The 20990-nt window shown below is 43.0% G+C and overlaps 2 protein-coding genes across 2 annotated transcripts in view; one reads left to right on the top strand and one right to left on the bottom strand.

Annotated features, from left to right (window-relative positions):
• Positions 1 to 3345: 3345 nt before the first annotated feature.
• On the top strand, positions 3346 to 16376 carry LOC133460597 (mitochondrial import receptor subunit TOM40 homolog). Its single transcript, XM_061741243.1, has 10 exons — positions 3346 to 3460; positions 8265 to 8491; positions 8589 to 8656; positions 10775 to 10867; positions 10960 to 11061; positions 11144 to 11249; positions 12401 to 12523; positions 12595 to 12671; positions 12792 to 12894; positions 15796 to 16376. The coding sequence occupies exons 2-10, from the start codon at positions 8266 to 8268 to the stop codon at positions 15933 to 15935; spliced, it is 1038 nt and encodes a 345-aa protein (XP_061597227.1). The 5' UTR covers positions 3346 to 3460; position 8265; the 3' UTR covers positions 15936 to 16376.
• Positions 16377 to 18848: 2472 nt separating this feature from the next.
• The window catches only part of LOC133460602 (apolipoprotein A-IV-like), a 3027-nt gene continuing 885 nt past the window's right edge, over positions 18849 to 20990 (bottom strand). Inside the window, exon 3 of the mRNA XM_061741247.1 lies at positions 18849 to 19543. Coding sequence (XP_061597231.1) covers positions 18964 to 19543 — 580 coding nt within the window. The 3' untranslated portion in view covers positions 18849 to 18963. The remainder of the gene's footprint in view (positions 19544 to 20990) is intronic.

Raw genomic sequence — 20990 nt, 5'->3', positions numbered from 1 at the left:
GTGAGAGAGAGAAAGAGAGAGACTGCGTGCGTGTGTGAGAGACTGCGTGCGTGCGTGCGTGCGTGCGTGTGTGTGCGTGAGAGAGAGACTGCGTGTGTGTGTGTGCGAGAGAGAGAGAGACTGTGTGCGTGTGTGTGCGAGAGAGAGAGACTGCGTGTGTGTGTGCGAGAGAGAGTGTGTGTGTGTGTGTGTGTGTGTGTGTGTGTGTGTGTGTGTGTGTGTTGCCACCAGACAGTTTCAGTCTCCTGCATCGTCCTCCTGGACGTCAGCGCTCCTCTCTCACCTGAGTGAGGACTGAAACTGTCCTGGGGTCGAGGCGGCCTGAGTCCGGGTGGACGACCCCCCAGAACCGGCGCCGGTGTTTAGTCGTCAGGGATCGGACTGGTGACTCTCCCCGTCTGCTTCTTCTGTGGTTTAAAAACCTTGTTTTCTCTCCTTCGGTTTCACGTCCCTGATGATCCCTCCATCGTCTCCTCTGTGACCCGCTTGAATCTGCCCAGGTCTGTCGGGCCCGGTTTGTTCTGATCCACCTGAAGATTAGTGAGTCCGTTTGGGAGGGGGCGGGGCTTCACTCGGAGCTCCGCCCCCTCCCACTAACAAATTAACCAAAACGAATAATTGCCGTTCCCCCGTCTGTCCTTCACGTCAGGAGTCTGTGAATGATAGCGCCGTGGTTCCTTGTGGGTCGTCCATCGTGTGTGCGTGTGTGTGCGTGTGTGTGTGTGTGTGTGTGTGTGTGTGTGTGTGTGTGTGTGTGTGTGTGTGTGTGTGTACGTGTGCGTGTGCGTGCACGGGGGGGCAGGGCTTACAGGGGGTGGGGTTTTCAAAAAGTAAAATAGGAGGGAGGGGATCGGGGGGCGAGAACGGAAAACTCAAACAAATGTCCAGCACGACCACCCCGATCTAAACGAGCACTAATTCTACCGTTCTGCGCCTAAATGCTAAATTTAAATCCGAACTATCGTGAGCCGGCCCTGCGGCCGCCACATTCTCGTAACGGAGGGGTGGTTAAAGAATCTTAATTTGGCTCCAAATTCTTCTGATCAACAGAAGTTGAAGTTAGTCGCCTCCACGTTAACGGCTGAAGTTCTGCTCCAAAACCAGCCCTCAGTCGTCTCCGATTCAGCTCTTAACTCCAAACAAACCAACCAAAACTGTTCTGAATGTGAATCAGTGGAAAACAAGGTGTTTATTTTCCTGCTCTCCGACAACATGAGATGCTCGGAGATGTTGAACTTCTTACTATTGTTCCCGTTGTTTTACCCTTGGTTTACAAATGTCATCCAGGAGACGCGAGATGTTGCAGTTACTGATGCTGTTCTTCACTGTTGTGACGTGGAAAAACACGTAGGGGCTTTAAAACTCAATAAATAATTGGCCTGAACTTCACTTTCGTCTGTCGGCTCTTTATTCCTCCACTGTTGTTGACATTATCCTGAGAAGAGGTGGAATATCATCTGTATTTATTTATGCATTTTATTTAATGTATATTATACTGTTGCTGCTGTGACAAGTACAAAGATAAAGTATATCTTAACTAATCTAAATGTCCAGGTCAAAGGCAGTACCACTCATGGCCACATGGGGGCGACAAATCACGGACAGGGCAGCTCATGTATCAATCTCCACTGTATTTATTTTTTTATTATACTGTTGCTGCTGTGACAAGTAAATTTACCCGGCGTCGGATAAAGTAATATGATATAATCTAATAATATACATAAGTAATATAATCTAATTTTAAATTTAGATGTCCCGTCCAGCAGGTCAAAGCCGCTCCGAGTTGCAGTACCACTCATGCCAACATGGGGGCGACAAATCACAGGACAGCTCATATCAATCTCTACCATTAATCGTATTTTGCAGTTTCAAGTTTATTTGAAATACATCATTGCATAACATCAATTTTGAAATGCATCATTGCATAACATGAATTATGTTTTTTACACTTTGAGACAAGAGGACCGCTCTATTGAGAGAAAAAAAGATCACCTGTCAAACAATATAATTTTGCATTAATAAACATGGAAACAAATATGTTAACTTACATTCATAAGAAGAAAAAAACGACTTCAAACTGATTTAAAATAAGTTAATTGATGATGATGACGCAGCACACTTGTCTCCAGATTTCATCGTACCTGCAGGGATGCAGCGTTGAAAGTGTCACCTGAGCAGGTGCCCTGTTTCTATGCCAAGCTGTTTTAACATGTAATGGCTAAGTTTGACTATCCGGAATTAACATTGCAGATGTGACTATTCAGAATAGTCATTCAAGATATCTATAACATCATTTTGACTAGCCAGAAAATGGAAGTTAAAGATATCTCCAATTTGAAATATCTCTAATTAAAATTCATTTAAAGATTTCTATAACTTGATTATAGATATCTACAGTTAAATTATGACAATCCGTAATTCCAGTTTGAGATATCTACAACGTCATTTTGACTAGTCATGATTCCAGTTCAAGATATCTACAACTTCGTTCTGACTAGTCAAAACTTAATTTAACATATCTAAAAAGGAGGATGTAGATATATCGAATTGAGGGGAATTAAAGATATCTTGAACTGGAATTATGACTAGTCAGAATTAAATTGTAAATATCTGAAACTGGAATTACAATTTTTTTTCTCTATTTTCTTTTCTCTTGTACATACTCTTTTTCTACTTTTTCTATTGCTCTTTTTTTTATTATTTAACTATTTATTGGTTATTTCTATTTTAAATTTCTTGTATAAACCGTTGAGCGTGTGTGTGTTTTGGCTGCTGCACGACTGAATTTCTCCTCTGGGAGATCAATAAAGTCTTCTATTCTATTCTATTACAGCCAGTCGTAATTCAGTTGCAGATATCCGTAATTCACATTGCAGATATCTGCAACTGAATTGTAGATATCTGAAACCCCACACACATGAATGGCAGAAGGACGTTGTGGATATCTGAAATGACAATTGTGGACAGGAAGAATGCAATTGTAGATATCTGAAATGCTCTTTTTGACTAGGAAGAATGGAATTGCAGATATCTGCAACACATATCCAGTCTAGCTGTTAAATATTAAAACGGCTTGCCATATGTTTCCTTCTGGCTGCAAATAAAACAAGATGGTTGTTATGGGAACAGACGTCTCCGCAGCTCGACCTTGAAGCCCCCGCTTCGTCACACTCCAGTGGCCCCGCCCTCTTCTGACGTCTCCTCCAATAGGAAGCCGCGCTCTCCTTGGCCCCTCCCCTCCGACGGCGGAGTTCCTGTCGTTCAGCCAATAGAGATCGAGTATTTCCCCCCACGTCATTGCTGACCCGAAGCCACGCCTTTTTCCCCTGAGTGGCGGCTGATTCCACCAATCCCGGCTCAGGGTGACGGCTCGTCGACCAATCACGGCTCGAGCTGGCTGAAGAGGCGGGACTCCGCGTCCGCCGCTGCTTCTTCTCCGCCGTCCTCTGGAAATCACAACGTGAGTAGCTGTTTCTCCTGCTTTTCTGTGCGATAATCCACGGGGTTGAAGGAGCAGTGCGTTTCCAGGAGAAGATTATATACTTTATATATACTTTATTCCGCTCTGTTAGCAGCAGCCGGCGGTTTAAAACCGAGAGTCTGTGAATGGAAAAGGCCGGCAGGCTAGCCTCGGAGCTAACAGTGCTAACGTGTGTTAAGAGTGTTTACAGGGGGTTTATTTGCTAAAAACGTCACTCTCGTTTAGCAGAAACGACAGATGTCTGTCTCTGCTTCCACGTTTGATTCATTCAGATGGTGTCATTGTCCGCTGAAGCGGCCCGGCTCACCTGGAAGCGGCTCACCTGAGGATGAATGAGGAAGGTTAAAGGGACAGTACATCAGTTACTAGAGCCAGGTGGAACATACACTATGCCGCATTCCATTTGTCCTCGGAAGTCGGAATTTCCTAGTTCCGAGTCGGAATTTTCAACTGGAACACCCCTCGAAGTGGGATTTCCTACTGGGAAAGTGGGAGAAGCTTATCCTAACCTAAAAAGGCCATTACACCTGACAACCCACTCAAGTAAAAGTACTTACTTCAGAATAATATGACTCATGTAGAAGTAAAAAGTAGTCATCCAAATAATTGAGTAAAAGTAAAAAACTACTCAAGTACTGAGTAACTGTTGTGTAACTTCTGATTTATGTTTTTAACACAACCATTCAAACAGACAAAAATAAAAAATAATCATCTTCAGGCAAATTAAATCAATAAATTAAAATGAATAAAAAATAAAAAAAGCTTAAATTAAAATTAGTAAGTAAATTCAAGTACTTTACTAAATAATAAAATAATAACAGAATAAAAAAATACAAGTAGCACAAAATTTCAAGCTTTTTTTTTTTTTTTTTTATCCCCGATTTTTTCCCCATTTTTATCACCCAGTGCTCCTACCTAAGTGACAGTCCTGGGCATTGCCATCCTCTGCCATCCTCAACCCCGGGAGGGCCCCGCACTGAGCTCAGGTCTCCTCCTTAACCTGAGGAGTGAGCAGGCCGCATCTTTTCACCAGACAGGGTGGGGCTTTTCTGGCCGGACGTAGCGCGTGGAAGGATCACGTTATTCCGGCCGGATCCTCCCCACCCCATCTGGCACCCCGGTTGGCCAGAGGGGGCATGTATAGCCCAGGACTGTTGCATGTTTTTGTGAGGGTAGCTCCCATTAGCTACCCAAGGGAACACGGGGAGAACATGCAAACTCCACACAGAAAGGCCCTTTCACCAACCCCACCCAGGGTGTGGGCTCTGAAGTCATGGAGGAACTAACACGTACTTCAGCGCCCACAGCGTCCCCCGGCGGGAATTGAACCCAGGACCTTCTTGCTGTGAGACGGCTGCACTACAAGCTGCGCCACCGTGCCCCTAAATGTTTTTATTTCTAACTTAAAAATGCCATTACACCTGATAACACACATCACTTAAATGGTTAGGTGATTTTCCCACGTGTTTCAATTGAACTTTCATTTGTGTCAAGCAAATTTTAAGTTCTAGTTAAGTTTTAAGTTAAAGCTAGGGTCTACGATCTTGAGTTTTTTAAAAAAACAAAGACACCTACTCCCCACACAGACTCCCTCCCCCCTGTGCTCTGCCTCACATGAAGCTCCCGCCTCAGACACCCCCCCTCTGGTACGGGAGCCAACAGGACCAAAAAGGACCAAAAAGTATTTGCCGAAGCACCGCTTCGGCAAATACTCTCTCTCAATGTCCTTGGTGTTGCTGTACTTTGGGAGGCGGGGAGTAGGGTGAGGACTGTCCAATCACTGACATTCAAGCAGATTGACCAATAGGCGCCGTTCGGGCCGAATGGCGCCTATTGGTTGACTTCTTTGCAGGATTACAGCAGATAGAAGAAATATTTTCTTTTGGTTCTTTTTGCTAATCATATTTCATAGGTAACACTATTGGGCCAAAATGTACAATATGTAAAATCGTATACCCTAGCTTTAAGATTTTGAGTTTTGGCAGTGTTCAAAATAAAATTATGAGACCTGCTGTATTGGAGCACATTTTCTTTTAGTTAAAACTGTAGCGGGAACAGATGTTTAGAGGAACCTATGTATGTACCGGGTTAGAGGGGGAACATATAGGAGAACGGACCAGAAGAATATAGAGTGGATTCAAAATAAAAGTTAAGCACTGAGCCACATGTGTCTCCCGTCTGGGCCATTGCAGACTGCCTGAGCATATATATATATATATATATATATGTGTGTTACAAAAACCAAACATCCGCCGCCTCTTTCTTCTTCCTTTACGTGCGTGGCGTCAGCGCGTTGTGCCGCATTAAACGTAGTCCGGGCGAAATACCATGTCTAGTGGTCCGTAGAGGACCTGCAGGTCTGGATATTTCCTTGTTAGATTCATCCTGGAAGTTAAAGCGTTGCCTCCTGGTCTGGACACTGAACAACAGTGATATTACTCTGTTTGGATGTTTTTGGGTTTGTATTGACATATCAAACATTGCACATGTTGCAGTTGTGATGATGATGACGGCAGGGAGAAGTATTTCCTGTTGGAAAAATTCTTGTACAGAACATATAAACATGTTATTTAGGGCTGAGGATCGACTCAAATGTCAAGAATCGATTCGATTCTGATTCTTAAGATTCAGAATCAATTATCAAGATTTGATTCGATTCCGATATTGATTTGGGTTAGTGTTATTAAAACTGTTTTTTCAGCTGTTGTATGAATGATATGACTGTAGTTCTGCAACATATTAAAACTAGTATTATATTGAGATTCAACAGCAAGTATTGCAGCTAATGATGCTGTAAGGACCAATCACCTCCCAGAATGCTGATAGAACTGCTTTTAGAAACATCGTGGGGCAGAATTATCAAACAGATCCAGGGCAGCAAACAGAGTCGTATGAAATCTGTTTTATTTTTTCCCACATTCAGTTTAAATTTTTTTCATTTTTGGTCTATTTCGGTTTTTAATTTTTGAGAATTTGGTTTTTAACATTTCATGCAAATGTAACCCCAAGACAGTATATAAAGACAATTTATGCAAATATAACTGAAAACTTTAATGTTTTCATACCTTTAAACATATTTAAAGGCAAAAACATGGCACCAGTTATTCTCATGTCCAACAAAACATTCCTTTTTTGGGCATAAACAAAAAAAATACCAAAAGTGGTAATGTAATGATGAAAAAAAAAAATCTATCTTTAGACATACCAATCGATTTTTAGGAATTAACATGAGAATCGATTTAGAATTGGAAAATCGATTTTTTTCAACACAGGCCCAATGTTATTGAATATATAACTTTAATGCAGCACCAGTTCTGACCACATGGGGGCAGCACATCACAAGAAACTTGATGTGTCAGCAGCTTCAAAAGATGTTCCCCAGTAGCTCCAGTCGACCCGATGGAGAGGATTGGGTCTCCACATCAGCTCGCCATCAGGTCTTGGAGCTGGTAAACATCTGAGACAAGAAGGGGGGTGAAGCAGGACCGGTAAAGTCTAGAGATGCAACGGTCAGGATTTTGAGGGCTGATCACCGATCTCCAGAAGCAGGATCTGCCAATCCTGATATTGCCGATCACAGCGTGAAATCCATACATTCGTCAATATTGTTGTCTCATGTACAACACTGACATTGTATTATTAGGTATAAATATAAGGAGATGAGAAAGTATCATGAATTGTCTGTTTTATTGCAGGCTGAGGCAATATCTGCAATATGTCACCCTCTAGAGACTCTTAGAGATGATTTAGACTTGGCTTACAAAGAGTAAGTGTAGCTTTCTAGCTTCAGCTTTCCTGTGGTAATAATTATGTACAACATGTGCAGCAACACAGACAACAGCAGACATGTCACTCTCTAAAAGTTGATACAAGTTGGAAACTATAAACCTTAGTTTTCCTGTGGAAAAAGGAATTAAATCTTAAAATAAAAATGAATTATGAATTATTAAGGTTTGCTAAAGCCATAGCATCTGCCGCGTGTGAGGAAACTCTTGTGAGTAAAGCAAAACTCTTCACACTAGAAATCCAAATGACTCGTGAAGCGTCTGACACGACTGTCGTCCTGCGTGAGGGTTTGGATGTGACTGTATATATTCTGGTAAAACTCCGGCGGACATTCATCAGTGAGATATTTACGACGCGACAGCGCGTACATCGGATCCAAGCAGCTAACGACGCGGCTAAACCCGATGCTGATGATCAAGGCTTATGAATCCATCACCTTACGATGTAGTTCTTTATTTTTCTTGCTGTCGTTTATAGGTCTCTGTTACGTTCAGCAGAGTTAGCGGCGTTGCTCCTTTTCTTTCTCTGCCTTAGCGACAATTTTGAAAACTCAATATACTCCTTCGTGTGAGAAACTTTCAAATGTCTTATCAGCTTCGTTGTGTTAAAATTCTTTTGTAACATTAGTCCTCGGGGGAATCTCCTATGAACCTTAGCAAACTGCAAATTTTTTGTCCTTTTTGGACATTGTAAAACTCCTGTACCAGCGAGGCCATTTTCAGTGTTGATGCTTTCTAGAGACGTCCACGCCCCCTTAGCAGACCTCGGTCTGAGGTGTGGGAACGCAGCGCTGGCGGCGGTTTGTTGTTGTAAACATTATCTGATCGGCTGCTTTGAACTATTATTTTCCGATCAAAACCGATAGGGCCATTATCGGGCCGATACCGATCGGTTGCCGATCGATCTGTGCATCTCTAGTAAAGTCTGGCTTAGGGTGTTGTGTTCTCCGTGTTCCTCTCTGCCTTCTCACCTGTGTTTCCTCCTCGGTTTCCTCCAGGATGGGCAGTGTTCTGGCTGCCAGCTCCCCGAACCCGCCGTCGCCGGCGGCAATGGCGGCAGCAGCAACCGCCGCTGCACCCGGGCTGACGGTGCCGCCGGGGTTCGGGATGCCGCCGGTCTCCTCGGTCCTACCCCCGACCGGACTCGTCCCCGGACAGCAGCCAGAGGCGGAGAACGCCCTGCCCAACCCCGGCGCCTTCGACGAGTGTCACCGCAAATGTAAAGGTAGGTGGAGCCGACTGGACGAGGTCACGTGACCTCTCACGATGAAACCTGTCGGAAACCCGGAACCCGGACGTGAAACTGTTGTTTTCCCCCTCAGAGGTTTTCCCAATGCAGATGGAAGGAGTCAAACTCACGGTTAACAAGGGCCTCAGCAACCACTTCCAGGTAGGTGGAATCAAAACACAGCTACACCTCAGAATAGGGCTGGGCGATATATATCGAGATTTTGATATATATCGATATATTTTCAAACGCGATATGGTACGAGACAATATGGTTTATATCGATTTACATTTTTTATTTTTTTATTTTTTTTATGATTTTGATATAGCTTATTTTGTGACAAATTGACTTGAATGTTTTATTTGAGATTTGCACAAATGTTTTGTTATTTGCACAACTGTCAACCTCAGTGGAAAAGTCTGCCTGTTACTGTCTACATTGTATTAATTGCACAGTGTATTTTAATTTAATTGTTATGCAGGAAAGGGATATTTGTTTTATTTTATTCAAGAATCATTTTTATTCTATATATGCAGGCAGTTTATTTTTATTTCATTTGTTTTATACATTTTGATATTGTGCAGACCTCTGTTAATAAAGGAACCTGTGTGACATTCGGCACGAGGCTTTGTATTAAAACTGACTGTTTTTTTAAGGGTTTGCCTCAGAAAAAAATGAAGCTAACAGAGATGCTATGCTATAATGCTTTGGGGGAAACCCCAATTATGGCACAGAAAAAATATCGATATATATCGAGTATCGCCATTCAGCTAGAAAATATCGAGATATGACTTTTGGTCCATATCGCCCAGCCCTACCTCAGAATGACTACGTTTCCATGCAGTCAATAACCCTTTTCTAATCGGAATATTAGCAATAACCCGGTTGTGCACGGCCATGTAAACACCAATAACCCCTTTGAATAACCGGAATTTGCTCATATTCTGGTTTTTAAAAACCCGAATATGACCCCTGGGTTACTCCTTTTCTAACCCGAATATTTGGTCATGTTTACGCCTAACAGGATTTCCCCATCAAAAGAAACAGGAATTTGTTTTCTGCACGTTCTTTTGGCAAGGAATCTTGTTTTTTTGAGTCCAGGAAGTTTTTATAAACATGGAGAAACACAAGACCAGGAGGAGACTAATCACTTCATAAATGTAATGAAGGATATGAAGATTGGCCACGGTAACATGATGTTTTTTAATTCTGAATTAATTATTCCGAATTAAATAATTCTGAATTAAACTATTTTCCTTGTAGTTTACATGGAAATAGTAATTCCGAACTGAGGTTTACATGGAAAACACGTTTGATCGGCTTTATCCAATTCTGCTTAAGGTCTGGGGGTTGGGAAGGTTCTGATTGGATAGGGGGACGGACCGGAAGTTACGTCTACCGGAAGAAAAACAAACTTAGTCGCTACAACTTTGAAAAGCTCACAATTTATATGTTTCCTGCCATCTGTTCTTTTAATTATTTCCAGGTCCTCCAAGCTATTTATTAAATAAATCGTCTCTGGTCTTGACCACCGTTTACTGCGTGCTGCCATCTTGAAACTTTGTTTGGAAAACAAGCTCAGCGCAGAATATAAGCGTCATGGTGACAGACGGGCGAGGGAACGAGCAACGCAGAAAGACCAGAATTAATTTAAAGCGGAATGAGTGAATACATGATTGCAGAATTATTCTATTCAGATTTAAAATCAGAATAAACCAGCCACTTACTTTGGAATTAAGTTTAATTTGGAATGGCCATTTTCATTCAGAATTAGATGTTGATTTTAAATCGTATTTAATTTTAATTCTGAATTAAAGAGGAATTAAACTTCTCATGTAAACGCACTGATTTTGTCATTTGTAGACGGTAGAAAGTACCGGGATAGCGAAATTTACAAAAAGGTGAGCGAAAAGTTGCGCGCAGCAGGATTTGTACGAACACCAGACCAGATCAAGCACCGCTGGAAGACGCTGAAAAAGGCGACTTCCACTGGGCTGTTCATTATCCACCGTGCTGCTGTTATTGTTGTTGTTTTGAATTTGGATACAGGAAGAAGAAGCGGAAATGACGGGAATTGCATCATGACGTTCTCCGTGCGTCGCTGGTTTGATCCAGATATCCCAAATGATTACAATTACCATGTATACAGGGATAACCCTATTTGATCACGCATGGAAACAGATTATCCCGAATGTTTCAGTAACCGGAATATTGACCCTAACCCGAATTTTGACTGCATGTGAACGTAGTCAATGACCTTTCTCCACTTTGTTTGAGCAGGTGAATCACTCGGTGATGCTGAGCCCGTCCGCAGACTCCAGCTACAAGTTCGGCGTGATGTACGTGGGAACGAAGCAGATGGGGCCGGCAGAGGTACGCCACCGGCGCCGCCGCAGAGTCTCTCCGAATCTTCGCCGGCGCCCGCGTTTCCCGACGTGTTTCTAAACCGTAACGCCTTGTTTCAGTCTTTTCCAGTCATGGTGGGCGACATGGACAACAGCGGCAGCCTCAACGCGCAGATCATCCACCAGATCAGCGGCAGGATACGATCCAAGTTGGCCTTCCAGGTGAGTCTGCCGGCACGCCGGCGCCAACCTTCGGCCCGCCACGCTCCGACTTTAACCGAGTCTCGATGTGTGGCGTCCGCAGACACAACAGCAGAAGTTTGTGAACTGGCAAGGAGACGCCGAGTTCAGGGGAGAAGACTTCACCGCCACCGTGACACTGGGGAACCCCGACGTCCTCGTCGGCTCCGGTGGGTGAACCATGCCTCCTGTCATGACAGACTCGGGGGGGGGGGGGGTATATATATATATATATATATATATATATATATATATATATATATATATATGTATATGTATATGTATATATATATGTATATGTATATATATATGTATATGTATATATATATATATATATATATATATATATATATATATATATATATATATATTAGGGCTGTCAAATGATACATTTCTTTAATCGCATGTTGTCCATAGCTAACTAATTAATCGCAGATTTATTCACATTTTTTGCTGTTCAAGGCAAAGACATTCAAGGCCTGTTTAAAATAGGTATTAGATGCCATAATAAGCCCCCTTTAAGGTATTTTTAAAATGTTTTTAATACTGTAAACAACATGAGAAAGGGGCAAATATGCTGCTTTATGCCAATGTTTATTCAACTTTCCTTGATAAATACAAACACAATGTAGTCCCCAACTTTACACTTGTAAAGACTAACTTAAGATTCCTTCCTTGATTAATCGAATTTCAGTAGAATACTCGATTACTAAAATATTCGATAGCTGCAGCCCTACCGTTGCCTATTCACAATATTCATGATATATTAAATAATTTGTCTTCTTGCTGTATTCATTATTATTATTATTATTATTATTATTATTATTATTATTATTATTATTATTATTATTGACAGCAGTTCTACTCTAAACAAACAAAATCAAATAAAAAGACACATTTAGCCCCAAATTGGCCGCCTGAACGGCAGTGGTTTGGGTTTGTGTGTGTTTAAGAGTGATCTGTGTGGTAACCTAGGTTACCTCCGCTACGCATTCATGGAACACTTGAAGCTGAAACTCAGACTTTACCCGGCAACAAAAACACTTTATTTTCTGATTGGCTGATTGGTCGGTAGCTCGACAGCTGCTCTGAGTTGAGAGCTCAGTAGCTACCGTGACTCGTTTGCAGGAATCTGTTGGAGTTACTGAGCGGTAAAGTTAATTTCTCAGCGTGTGAAGTTGTTGAAATGCGCGAGTCTCACACTAGATCACAATCAAAAAAATGTATTTACCGACATGGGAACACTAACGTGGTATTGAATGTCGGTAAATTCTCGGTTTATCACCCAGGCCTAATGTTGCACCTTTTTTTTGTCCTTCAGGTATCGTCATCAGCCACTACCTCCAGTCCATAACGCCGGCGCTGGCTCTGGGGGGGGAGCTGGTGTACCACCGCCGGCCGGGGGAGGAGGGCTCTGTCATGTCCCTGGTGGGCAGGTACACAGGTGAGTCCCCCGTTCACGGCCCCGTTCATCGTCCCAGCCGAGCGTCTCCTTGAACAGCTTCCTCTCTGCAGGAAGCAACTACATCGCCACGATGACGCTGGGATCGGCCGGAGCTCACGCGTCCTACTACCACAAGGCCAACGAGCAGGTGACCTCCCGTCCTTTTTGCTTCGGGCCATTTTTAACGCTCAGGACTGTCTGTTGGAGCTGCGACGAGGTTCCAGGTGTTCCGCTTTTAAACTTTCTGATGGTCTCTGTTCGTCCACAGCTGCAGGTCGGGGTGGAGTTCGAGGCGAGCACCCGCATGCAGGACACGAGCGTGTCACTCGCCTACCAGCTGGACGTGCCCAAAGCTAACCTGCAATTCAAAGGTACCGTGCCTGCGTGTGATGCTAATAGAGGGAATGCACACGACGTCACAGATGCGACTTCACAGCAGGTTACGCCCACTGAGTGGCAGAAAGACTGAGTGTAGGGCTGGGCGATATGGACCAAAAGTCATATCTCCATATTTTCTAGCTGAATGGCGATACTCGATATATATCGATATTTTTTCTGTGCCATAATTGGGGTTTCCCCCAAAGCATTATAGCATAGCATCTCTGTTAGCTTCATTTTTTTCTGAGGCAAACCCTTAAAAAAACAGTCAGTTTTAATACAAAGCCTCGTGCCAAATGTCACACAGGTTCCTTTATTAACAGAGGTCTGCACAATATCAAAATGTATAAAACAAATGAAATAAAAATAAACTGCCTGCATATATAGAATAAAAATGCTTCTTGAATAAAATAAAACAAATATCCCTTTCCTGCATAACAATTAAATTTAAATACACTGGGCAATTAATACAATGTAGACAGTAACAGGCAGACTTTTCCACTGAGGTTGACAGTTGTGCAAATAACAAAACATTTGTGCAAATCTCAAATAAAACATTCAAGTCAATTTGTCACAAAATAAGCTATATCCAAATCATTAAAAAAATCATAATTTTTTTTTTTTTTTTTTTTTTTTTTTAATCGATATAAACGATATTGTCTCGTACCATATCGCGTTTGAAAATATATCGATATATATTAAAATCTCGATATATCGCCCAGCCCTTACTGAGTGGCAGAAAGACTGAGTGGCAGCGTAAACTTTTGTGCAACTGTGAGAGCTGTTGTGCGATCGACTGTACTCATAGGGTCCAGGGTAGCACCAACTCTTTGCTGGTCTAGAGGAAAGAACCGCTTACATAAGCGGAAGGGGGGAGTTATTAAGACCAACGGCAACAGCAAGACTGGGAGACGGAGACATTTTCAAATAAGAATGAATCTGGATGCAGCAAAGCATCATGGGTCTGAGGAGGAGATAACCTGTCTTTTAGAGATGTGTCCATGGAGGAAGTCCAGGCAAAACTGAAGGGTGCTACGCGGCTCAAGCCCGTGTACGACCGATTTTCTCGCCAACGCAAACGCAGCAACGTAATGACGTGACTCTCCTTAGCATCCCGAGTCATGAAAAAGCAAACCGGTTGAAGGAGTTGTGAACCAGTCCCAGCACTGGCCTAGAACCAGCTCTGGAACCGGTTTGGTGGAAAAGGGGTAAAAGTGTCCCCGACAGACGTGTGTGGACCTCGGTGACTCAGGTGTGTTGGAGCTGGGAAACATTTAAAACCTGCAGCTCCTCTTTCTCCCTCACTATTTGCGATATATTTATTAAGCCCTTAGCAGCTGCTATTAGGCAAAACCAAAATATTAAAAGCATACAATGCAAAACATTAGCTCACAAGATAAGTCTTTATTCTGATGATGTACTACTCTTCCTCCAGAACTCACAAACCTCACTATCGCAGACAATTGCGCTCTTAGGCTACGTTCACACTGCAGTCCTTAATGCTCAATTCCGATTTTTTCCCCATATCCGATTTTTTTGTGTGGCTGTTCACATTATCTTTTAAAATGTGTCCTATATCCGACTCGAGTGTGAACGCATCGCGGCCCTGAACTGACCCGCATGCGCAGAGGCGTGTGATGATGACAATGATGGATTTGCATCCAACAGGTGCCTGTGAACTGCCAATTATCCATCAAGCTCCACAATGATCATGTTAACATTAAATCAGATAGATTTGTCAAGGACGTTTCTCTTGCATCTCTATCATTATGCGGGCATGAATTCTCAGAGTTTTGCGGAAGCGGGCGGGAGCGGATGTAAACACTGCGGGCGCGGGCGGGAGTGTTTTATAATAGATCCATGAGTGTAACACACGTTGCAGGTGCGGGCGGTAATGGTCAGAAATGCAGCGGGAGCGGGATGAAGAAAACAGTCCCGCTATAGCAGGGCTCTAGCTCCGCTCCCCGGAGTGTCAGCTCTGCTCTCCGGCGTTCAGCTGGGTTTATCACCTAACACACGGTCCAGCTCGTTGTAAAACGGGCAGGTTATGCGACCACGACCGCTTCGCTGATTTGAATCCTCAGCTTCTTTATTTAGTAATATGCTTAAATTCAGCGGGTTGTCTCGTCTGATCTTAGGTCGTATAAAGAGGTGAGTGGTGGGGAGGGGAGGAGGAGAGGCGGAGGCGGCCCGGAGAGACCCCCGCCGTCTCCCGTGTCTCCCCCGCGGCTCGGGGCTCTGCGTGTGACGTCAAAGTCGCATTAATTCCGACCTGGCTGTTCACACTGAGGTCGCATTGCAAAACATCAGACCTGTATCCGATTTAGAACCACATATGGAAGCGACCTGAATCTGATTTGAAAAGATCAGATTCCATGTGACTTGTGCTGTTCACACTGTCATAAACAAATCGGATCTGAGTCACATATGAGCAAAAAATCGGATTTGGGTCACTTGGGAGCTGCAGTGTGAACGTAGCCTTAGATGGATTTTCATCTCTATCTGACTATTCTATCAACTGGTCCAAATCCACAAAAAAAAAAAAAAAAAAAATGTGTGTATATATATATATATATATATATATATATATATATATATATAAATAGAATAAATATTTTTTATAAAATATATTTATATATATCATATTAAAATATATATGATATATATTATATATTAAACATGCATACATATGCCTTAGGTTTTTACCAACATGGTATTAACCATTAATACATATGCAGACAAAAAGAAAAAAGTAAAAAAAAAAAACAACCTGCAGGACGGCGGCTCTAGAAGGGATTCATGATGTTTTTCTCTTGTAATCATTGTAACCACAATCTGAAGAAGATAGTTCTGATTAAGGTTCTGATTGTCTCACTAACATCCCGGTCCTGCAGGTTCGGTGGACAGTAACTGGATTGTCGGAGCGACGCTGGAGAAGAAGCTGCTGCCGCTGCCGCTCTCCCTGGTCCTCTGCTCCTTCCTCAACCACCGCAAGAACAAGTTCCAGTGCGGCTTCGGCGTCACCATCGGTTAGTGTAGCGTCCGCAGAGGAGCGTAGCGTCCGTGCTGCTGCCGCCACCCCTTCACCTCATGCCGTCGGTTTCTCCGATCACAGGACGACAAAGTCTACGAGCAACTGGAGTCCCCGCGTCGGTCGACATCGATCGATCGATCTGGGATTTAAACTGTTGTTGGACTCGTAGGCGGCAGAGATGCTTTGATCGAGTTTTATTTCCGTTTTTCGATTGTTTTGTTTTACTGTGAAGTCGTCGTGTTGCGGTGAATGAACCTGCCGTCATTCGCTCAGTCACGGCGACTCACGGACCTCAGAGTTTACCGCCGTTACCGGACCGTACTGTATGTCATGTTCACAGTCGCCTGTTCTGTTGCCTTTTTATGTTCATGTGCACACGGAGCAGTAAGCTGACCTGTATATACTTCTGGGGAGGAAGATAAATACAATTTCTTACAAAAACGACTCGTCTGTTTCATTTCCTTCAGGCAATAACTTTATGTTTCATCAGATACCGCTGCTTTCTTTTCCTACTGCTTGAGATTTTTAACTCATGGCCACAAGTTATTAATGCGTGGCCAAGTTATTTGATTTTTTTCAAAATAATGCGTGGCCCCGAGTTAATATCTCGTGGCCACGCAGAAATAAATTAAGAAGCTTTTTTAAATTTATTTCTGCGATCTGCCCTTTGCAGTCAAAAAACTGTCCCGCTTCCCACTCTCACACTCTGGCTTTCATCTGCAGGTGTCAATAATCACGCATTAAATCACTGCAGACGCAAAGGAGGGGGCGAAGACAACGCAACAAACCAACAAAAAATGATTATTTCTGAACTTATCTATCCTTAACACAAACAATACCATGTCCCCACAAAACCTTTGTTGAGGCCAAAATTGATGTTGGTTAGTTTAAATATACTTTATTTACTTAATCCTTTATTTGAAAGGTGTATATGAATTGGTTTTGTGGGGACATGGTATTGTTTGTGTTTGCAGAAATAAATTAAGAAGCTTTTTTTTGCCTTTTTGATGGATACTTTTTGTAAAAGTTATAATCTGGACTATCATTAAATTGCATCAACTTGGAGGTGACGCTGGATCCGCGTCTGTCTTTTGTTTTGACTGTGTTGACCCGCTCAGAAGCGGCTCACAAAAGTTTTGATAGAGAAGCCGCAACACATTAATTATCTCGTGGCCACAAGTTATTAATGCGTGGCCATTTTTTTTTTTCAAATGTCACCAAAGCTCCATAAGCTCATGATTGTTGACCAGATGTCATTTTTGTGTTGTCCCATGCTACCTTAAAAAAAATATACCTTTGTTTGTCTTGTTGCCTAATCTTCAGTTAGTCCATCTGAGCTCAGCGGGAAATAAAACTGAATATTTCAGATGATGGAAGACATATTTGTGCTTTAATGAAAACTGTTTCCTGCCGTTTCTCTGAGTTCTGGTGTTTTTATCTCAGGATTGTTGTTGAGTTTTGTTTTGTTTCCTCGCCGCATGAAACTGAAGAATCAGTTCACTCAGATAAAAAACGAGCAACACGAGACAAAGACGGGCCAGACCGTCCAGGAATGTTCAGCTGGGCTTTGAGATCCCTGAGCCTCAGCGAGGAAGGAGAAGGGGTTCTCCAGAACCCGGCCCGGTCCACAGGACCGACCCTAGCGGTGGTAAAAACGAGGGTTGTTTTAGTCGAGCTTTCATTGAGTGTGTTTACATGGGAAGTTTAATTCCTCTTTAATTCAGAATTAAAATGAAATCCGATTTAAAATGAGTAAAAATGACATGTAAACAGCTGATTCCAAATGAAAATGGCCATTCTGAATTAAACTTAATTCCGAAGTAAGTTGCTGGTTTATTCTGATTTTAAATCCAAATAAAATAATTCCGCGATCATGTATACCCTCATTCCGCTTTAAATTAATTCCGGTCTTTCTGCGCTGCTCGTTCTCTTGCCCTTCTTTCGCCATTACACTTATATTCCGCACTGGGCTTATTTTCCAAACAAAGTTTCAAGATGGCAGCACGCAGTAAACGGTGGTCTACACCAGTGGTTCTCAACCTTTTTTCAGTGATGTACCCCCTGTGAAATATTTTTTCAGCCAAGTACCCCCTAACCAGCGCAAAGCACTTTTGGTTGTAAAAAAAAAAGACCTAAAACAGAGCACTGTGCCATCAGTAACTGATTTATTAAACATAAAAATATTGCTGCTACGCTTCAACCACGACTCCATCGTTGGTCCAAGTGATTGACAGGTGAAGCCAGGTGGCATTTGACAGGTTAGGTGGAACCATCCTGGTGTGGGGGATACTCTGCAGTTTTAGGATAATAAGTTGAATAGCCTACTCCTGAAGATAAAATTCATTTTATGAATTTAGACTTATATTTTCCTCAATTATTTATGAAATCATTATTTTTAAAAGACTTTTGCATGGATGCTACTTTTTAAATATATGTATATTTTAAAATCTCACGTACCCCCTGGAGTGTCTTCACCTACCCCCAGTGGTACGCGTACCCCCATTTGAGAACCACTGTTCTAGACTCTAGAGCAGAGACGATTTATTTAATAAATAGCTTGGAGGATCTGGAAATAATTAAAAGAACAGATGTCAGGAAACAAAAAATGTGAGCTTTTCAAAGTTGTAGCAGCTAAGTTTGTTTTTCTTCCGGTAGATGTAACTTCCGTCCACCCCCCTATCCAATCAGAACCTTCCCAACCCCCAGACCTTAAGCGGAATTGGATAAAGCCGATCAAACGTGTTTTCCATGTAAACCTTAATTCGGAATTACTATTTCCATGTAAACTCGAAGGAAAATAGTTTAATTCTGAATTATTTAATTCGGAATAATTAATTCAGAATTTAAAAACATCATGTAACCGTGGCCATTGTTTGGTGTTTGAGTTAAACTGCAGAAAAAACAGCACTCCCCTGAGGATAACAGACACAAACTTTATTATAGATCAAGACAGTTGAAAGCAGATCTTCCAGATGTATTTAATAAATTAAGGAGCAACGCTGGAACAATAAATATTTCCTGAGTCCGTTTACTGGGTCTTCCTGGTGAAGGACTCCCACAGCGTTGCCAGCTGGGCCTGCAGGTCCTGAGTGCTGGCGTCCAGCTTGGCCCGGATCTCCTCTCCGTAGGGAGCCAGGCTCTGCTGGATCTCCTGGCTCTTCTGGCTCAGCTGGGTCTCGAAGCTCTGGGTCAGCGGCATGATGCTCTTCTGGAACTCGTCCAGGCTCTGCTCCATCTTCTGCTTCATCTCCTCGGTGAAGGGCACCATCTGGGCCTGGAGCTCGCCGGCGCTCTTCTCCAGCTGCCCCTTCAGGTCCTGGCTCTTCTGGAGCACGACGGTCTTCAGGGCCTCGGGGTCCATGGCCTGGGCGTAGGGCGCCGCCTCCTTCTTCAGCGCCTCCACCTGGCCCTGGAGCTGGGCCACCATCTCCTGGGCGTAGGGGCTCACGCTGCCGCTCACGGCGCTCAGGTCCTTCTCCAGGCGGGCCTTCAGCAGGTCGGCCTCCTGGGAGAACCGGGTCATGTACTCCTGCGTCAGAGGGGCCGCCTGGACGCGGATGCTGGCGATGTACTGCTGGACCGAGCCCACGTTCTGGGTGATCCTGGAGCTGGAGGGGCGGGGGGGGGGGGGGGGGGGGCAGGAAAAACCAGTCAGCACATGAAACACACCAACAACTCACGTCACCCAAGTCTTACTTCTAGGGGTGTAACCAGTACTCGAGTTGTAAAGAAAAATCAGGGGGGATGGTGAATTTTATCATATGGGGACAGATCATTTGTGCTGATTACAAATAATATAATATATTACAAATAATAGCACTGACCAAAACACCTGCAGAAATACTGCAGGAATGACATAGCAGCAGTTAAATGCAGCCTTCTGTAAGCTTTAAATATCCACTGGGCTTACATCAAATACATCAAAACACAACAATAAAGAACAGTTTTCTGAACTTATCAATATGACTCTGTCCTTCACAGGATAAGTAAAATGGATCACTGCAAAAACTCAAAATCTTAACAAGAATATTTGTCTTATTTCTAGTTAAAATGTCTCATTTTAGTAAAAAAAATCTCATTACACTTAAAACAAGATTCGTCACTGGAAAAAAACAACAATTTTCACCTGTTTCTGTATTTTCACTTAAAATAAGTAGAATTTTTTTTTTGCTTGTAATGAGAAGATAAATCTTGTCCCACTGGCAGATTTTTCTACTTATTTCAAGTGAAAATTTACGTGAAACAGGTGAAAATTGTCAAATAAGTTATTTTTCTGGTGTTATTTTTCTGGTGATGACTCTAAATGTTGAAATAGCAGTAAAACCACATTCATTGATGAAATGACATAAGGGATGGAAAGGAGGGATGGCAGTTTTACAGGGGGGATGATTTGGACCGTTTTTATTTCAGGGGGGGATGCCATCCCCCATCATCCCCCCTCAACTCGAGTACTGGCTGTAACAATATATCGCAGTAGGAAAACGTCACGATACTGTATGTGTCGTGGAGGTGACAAACTGTAGCGCGATATTGGGTTATTAATATTAATATATTGTGTTTACTAGTAACGCGCATCCTATTGGTGCAGCGGGATCAGGTGACGGCCGCGCCTCGACCTGTGGACGAAAATCTTACTACGCTCAGAAGAAACTAGTACCGTTTTGCCATCACCGGTCTGAACCGGTCTGAACTGAGTTTAAACTGGTTTCTGAACCGGTGTAAACCGGTTTGGACCTGATTCAGACCGGTCTGAACCGATCTGAACCGGTCTAAACTGGTCTATCCCGGGTCTGAACCAGGTCTAAACCGGGTCTAAACCGGTCTAAACCGGGTCTAAACCGGTCTAAACCGACCGATCTGAGCCGATCCGAACCAGGTCCAGCTGAGTCCGCATCAACACTTAAACCTGGAAGTGAAGCAGCAGCAGATGATGTCAGGTCCTGGTCTAGGTCACGGGACTCTTGCGGGGTTTTGAGCTCCGAACTTTTACTTCTAAGGTGAGCATGAATCAATCTTTTTTATGATGTAAAGATTGTGTCGTCCCCAAAGGTGGGA

The sequence above is a fragment of the Cololabis saira genome, chromosome 15 (genome assembly GCF_033807715.1).
Source record: "Cololabis saira isolate AMF1-May2022 chromosome 15, fColSai1.1, whole genome shotgun sequence".
NCBI lineage: Eukaryota > Metazoa > Chordata > Actinopteri > Beloniformes > Belonidae > Cololabis > Cololabis saira.
This window is presented reverse-complemented; position numbering and strand designations above follow the sequence as displayed.

Coding starts and splice junctions, on each gene's coding strand:
- LOC133460597 (XM_061741243.1), top strand. CDS start 8,266: ATGGGCAGTGTTCTGGCTGCCAGCTCCCCGAACCCGCCGTCGCCGGCG. Junction 8,657..10,774: donor GCCTCAGCAACCACTTCCAG/GTAGGTGGAATC, acceptor TTGTTTGAGCAG/GTGAATCACTCGGTGATGCT. Junction 10,868..10,959: donor AGCAGATGGGGCCGGCAGAG/GTACGCCACCGG, acceptor GCCTTGTTTCAG/TCTTTTCCAGTCATGGTGGG.